This window comes from Pongo pygmaeus, chromosome 17 (genome assembly GCF_028885625.2).
Source record: "Pongo pygmaeus isolate AG05252 chromosome 17, NHGRI_mPonPyg2-v2.0_pri, whole genome shotgun sequence".
Lineage (NCBI taxonomy): Eukaryota > Metazoa > Chordata > Mammalia > Primates > Hominidae > Pongo > Pongo pygmaeus.
The window spans coordinates 72,922,580-72,927,577 of record NC_072390.2 but is presented as its reverse complement, the minus strand read 5'-3'; the positions used below and the strand labels follow the sequence as shown (position 1 = coordinate 72,927,577).

Here is a 4,998-nt window from a genome sequence, read left to right as displayed (position 1 = left end):
CTCAGTGTTGAGAGACCTCCCTCTCTTCAAGACTGGTCTGTCTGCACAGCCTGCTAATCCACTTTCTTTTGGGTTCCTTGATAGGCTGGCTCTTCTCTAGTTGATGGTGGCATGGTCATCCAGACCTATGACCTCCCCATGGCTCCCCGACCCAGGGCACTGCACTCAAGGACAACAGCAACAGAATATTCTAGCTCTTCTTACATTCCCAAAGTCCAGGCAGCTCCTCACAGCTCAGGAAACAGTCTCCGTCTCTCTCCTCATCTTTGGTCTCCGTCTGCCCCATCCCTCACTCTTTCTGTGGCCCAAATTGCAGAGACCCCCACCCCCCCCAGTCTACCACAGTGAAAACCCCAGGCCAGCTTCACTCCCACCACCTTCCGAGGTGAACTAGGTGGACCGGGTTGGGGATGAATGCAGTGGCAGGTATGGGAGGAGGCAGTGGTTGAGGTTGCACAGTGCCTAAGGGCCCAAAAGTGTGAATGAGAGATAACATTGTCCACAGACAGGGCTGGAGAAACAGAATAACATGTGAAACCTGGGGAGAAGCACAACTCATAAGAAACCAGAAAGTTGACGGTACATGAGAAAACCTCAGAGATATTCCGGGTCATGGCTTTTTGTAACTGGTGCAGTGACAGGTCCCCGTGTGAATGAGTAAACAATTCCTGCACAAAACCAAGAGCATTTATGAACTTTCTTTACTTTTTTTTTTTTTTTAATTTTCATTTATTTGTTTATTTTAGAGCCAGGGTCTCACTCTGTTGCCCAGGCTGGAGTGCAGCGGTGCAATCCTGGCTTCCTGCAGCCTCAATCTGCTGGGCTCAAGCTATTCTCCCACCCAGCCTCCTGAGTAGCTGGGACTACAGGCATGCACCATCATGCTCAGCTAATTTTTTGATATTTTTGTAGAGATGAGGTCTTGCTATGTTGCCCAGGCTGGCCTCGAACTCCTGGGCTCAAGCGATCTTCTCACCTTAGCCTCCCAAAGTTCTGGGATTACAGGTATGAGCCAGCTTGCTTTTCTTATACATTTAAAAAGTGTTATAATGGAAGGAGAGGGTGATGTTTGGGGACTCTAGACCCTGACTTAGCGACAGGTATTTCTGTCGTGGACAGCTACCATAGTTTTGGAATAAAAAAAATCATTGCACATGCTGGAAAAGCAAAACAAGTGTACTTTGGGAAGAAAGAGACAGACCATTTGAAACCTTGACTCACCCACACAAGGTAAGAGGTGTGTTCTCCACAGCTACACAGGGACAGATAACCTCTGCAGGGGGAGCAGGTATGGAGCAGGTATAGCGCCATTGGAGACTGGAAGCTAGGTGTGGGGGCTGTGTGACCTTGGTCACCTCATTTCATTTAGTTTATCAAATATTTATTGAGTTCATGGATGAGGGAGTGCAGGGAACATAGAGATGGGCAAGATAAGCTCTGGCTCTCTGATTCCCAGTTTCCTCATTACAACTGAAGTCCTTCCCTATTCTAGGCATATCTGATTCCAGGGTCCTTTATTTAAGATGAAGGAAAAGTTGAGGAAGTGTGCTCTCCTCAAAGGCATTTATTTCATTTGGTACTTAAGCAGTGATTAATCTTAAGCCCTAATAGGCCTTTAAATAATTTGAGCCTTGGCTTCGCTATCTGTAAGTTGGGGATAATAATATCTCTCCTATTATCAGCTAGAAACGTGATTTGTCAAGTCTAAGGGCTATTAAAATTTACTCCACAATAATGAGAGTTTATGTTAGCAGTTCTCAGCCTTTCCAGCATGTTACAATAACCTGGGGAGACTTAAAAAATAACCAAGTCATGCAAATAAACACAGGCTTGCTCTTTCTCCCTGCAGATGTGACTGACAGCACATTGGCAGTTATGCCATGGCTGGCTGACACAGCACAGGGGCATTATCCCACTAGGAACAAAACAGGTTTTCATTTTTTTTTGTTTTGTTTCATTGCAGCTTTTTTTCTTTCATGTGTATAACCACCATACTGCAGCATCAGTATAGGGAAGTGTTACCCATTTTTATAACATTATTTCTTTTTTTTGGCTTTAGACATGAGATAGGAAAAGTTGGCCTGAAATCCACTGGAGGAGCAAACTCACTTCTACAACATCCCTGATCCAGGCAGCATGATATATGAGCCATAGTGGAAGATGGTAATATATATAGTGATGGCAACATTTGAAATGATGATGAGTAAGGCCTGTATGAGTGGAAATCAACTAAAGCCTAGGTCTGCGAGTTTGGGAGACCTGTGTAAAGGCTGATGTATAAAACAAATACAATATTTCCAAACTGCACATACTGTGGTTTGCATTTTACTCCCCAGATACTTGGTGAGCATATTTCCAGTCTAAAACGTTGATTCCTTTCCTGGTGCTCCTCAGGACACTTTATTCCTTTGCTCTGGTGACTTTTATAAATGTTTATACTCCATTTCACTCAGTGTAAATCAAATGGTGGAATCTGATGGGCTATGAGGAGCCCTGAGCTCTTTCTATAACTGTGTGTACATTTTCTCTAGTTAAGTGCTAAAGTAACACCCCATGGAATGAAAAGAATAACTGTACAGACACAGTGAAAAGCCTTTTTCTGGTTCTCATCTAAACACATCACACACATTTTCAGAAAAAAGAAAAGCTAAAACATCGACATACTTTACTGTTCCAGATAGTCTCTAGCCCCCTCTTTTTTTATCCCGTGCTTTTTAAAAGTAGACTATTTTCGTGAGTAACCAAAAAAAGATAGTAGAAATAATTGCAGCTAGCATTTATTTTATTATTTTCTTTTCTTTTTCTTTCTTTCTTTTTGAGAAGGAGTATCGCTCTGTCGTCCAGGCTGGAGTATAGTGGCACGATCTTGGCTCACTGTAATCACCGCCTCCCGGGTTCAAGCGATTCTCCTGCCTCAGCCTCCCGAGTAGTTGGGATTACAGGCATCCACCACTACACCTGGCTAATTTTTGTATTTTTAGTAGAGATGGGGTTTCACCATGTTGGCCAGGTTGGTCTCAAACTCCTGACTTCAGGTGATCTGCCCACCTCGGCCTCCCAAACTGCTGGGATTACAGGCATGAGCCACTGTGCCAGGCCCAGCTAGCATTATTGAGTTAGTTTAAAAATCTACATAAAGGGGGTGGGGGCCGCCAAGGAAGAGCCCAAGAGGAGAGCAGCGCGGTTGTCAGCTAAACCTCCTGCAAAAGTGGAAGCAAAGCCGAAAAAGGCAGCAGCGAAGGATAAATCTTCAGACAAAAAAGTGCAGACAAAAGGGAAAAGGGCAGCAAAGGGAAAACAGGCCGAAGTGGCTAACCAAGAAACTAAAGAAGATTTACCTGCAGAAAACAGGGAAACGAAAACTGAGGAGAGTCCGGCCTCTAATGAAGCAGGAGAGAAAGAAGCCAAGTCTGATTAATACCATATACCATGTCTTATCAGTGGTCCCTGTCTCCCTTCTTGTACAATCCAGAGGAATATTTTTATCAACTGTTTTGTAAATGCAAGTAGTTTAGTAGCTCTAGAAACTTTTTTTTTTTTTTGAGATGGAGTTTCACTCTTGTTGCCCAGGCCGGAGTGCAATGGTGCGATCTCGGCTCACAGCAACCTCCGCCTGCCGGGTTCAAGCCATTCTCCTGCCTCAGCCTCCGGAGTAGCTGGGATTACAGGCATGCGCCACCACGCCCAGCTAATTTTGTATTTTTTGTAGAGACGGGATTTCTCCATATTGGTCAGGCTGGTCTCAAACTCCAGACCTTAGGTGATCCGCCTGCCTCGGCCTCCCAAAGTGCTGGGATTACAGGCGTGAGCCACCGCGCCTGGCCGAAACATTTTTAAGAAGGAGGAAATTCCACTTCATCCCATTTTTTAAGTGTAAATGCTTTTTTTTAAGAGTTGAAATCATTTGCTGGTTGTTTATTTTTTGGTACAACCAGAAAATAGTGTGGGATATTGAATTATGGGAGGCTCTGACTGTCTCGGGTGTCAGCTTAACGTTCCATAGATGTGGGGTTAGTTTTTATATCCTATAATACAAAGCATATTAAATGGCAATATGGAGTCAGTCCTGCATTTAATGTCTTGAACATTTTAAATTACTTCTATTCCCATGTTGTTTTTTAGTAGAATTGTTTCCTAAAGAAAACCACTCTGATCATGGCTCTCCCTGTCAGAATTGTGTGCACTCTGTAACATCTTTGGTTGTGGTAGTCCTGTTTTCCTGATAACTTTGTTACTGTGCTGTGAAAGATTACAAATATGAATATGTAGTGTACGTGCTATTCAGTTGTGGCCGTATGTGCTATTCAGGTGGGCCGTATGTAACAGCTGACCAACATGTGAAGATACCGGTACTTGATAGCCTCTTAAGGAAAATTTGCTTCCAAATTTTAAGCTGGAAAGTCACTGGAATAACTTTAAAAAAGAATTAATTACAATACATGGCTTTTTAGAATTTTGTTACGTATGTTAAGAATTGTGTACAAATTGAAATGTCTGTACTGATCCTCAACCAATAAAATCTCAATTATGAAAATTAAAAAAAATCCACATAAAGGGAGAAACCCTCCAAAATATATAGAGCATGGAGAGTGCTTTCTGAAACTGAACTTCAGTTGTCAAGGTCCCTTGGATGAAGGAGCACAAAAAACAAAGCCCAGGGTTTGCTCAAGCAAATAATCTAAGATCTTCCACACACAACCTTGAGGTCTTAAAGGACTATACCTTTCATGTTTAATGATGAACCAGAAATAGCCTTGCCTTCCAGGAAAGTCTTCTTGGACCTGAGCACATCAGGAGGAATCAATCCTCTGGCCCAAGGACACTATAATGGAAAACAAGTCTTCTCGTGGGTTTGCAGCCCAAATTCACATCACCCAGGCAGTCCAGAAAACCTCAAGCTATAAACTTATTTTAGAGTTGTCCCAGAGTGGTAATAGTTTCAGGAACCTGACAGAAGCAAATGTAAATATCAGAGAACCCCACCTTCATCTGAGGCCT

The 4,998-nt window shown here is 43.1% G+C and overlaps 1 protein-coding gene across 1 annotated transcript; it reads left to right on the top strand.

Moving 5' to 3' along the window:
• The first annotated feature begins 1,290 nt into the window (after nt 1-1,290).
• Nucleotides 1,291-3,418, top strand: LOC129018787 (non-histone chromosomal protein HMG-14-like). The gene is made up of 2 exons (XM_054460643.1): nt 1,291-1,299; nt 3,140-3,418. The coding sequence occupies exons 1-2, from the start codon at nt 1,291-1,293 to the stop codon at nt 3,416-3,418; spliced, it is 288 nt and encodes a 95-aa protein (XP_054316618.1).
• Nucleotides 3,419-4,998: the final 1,580 nt, after the last annotated feature.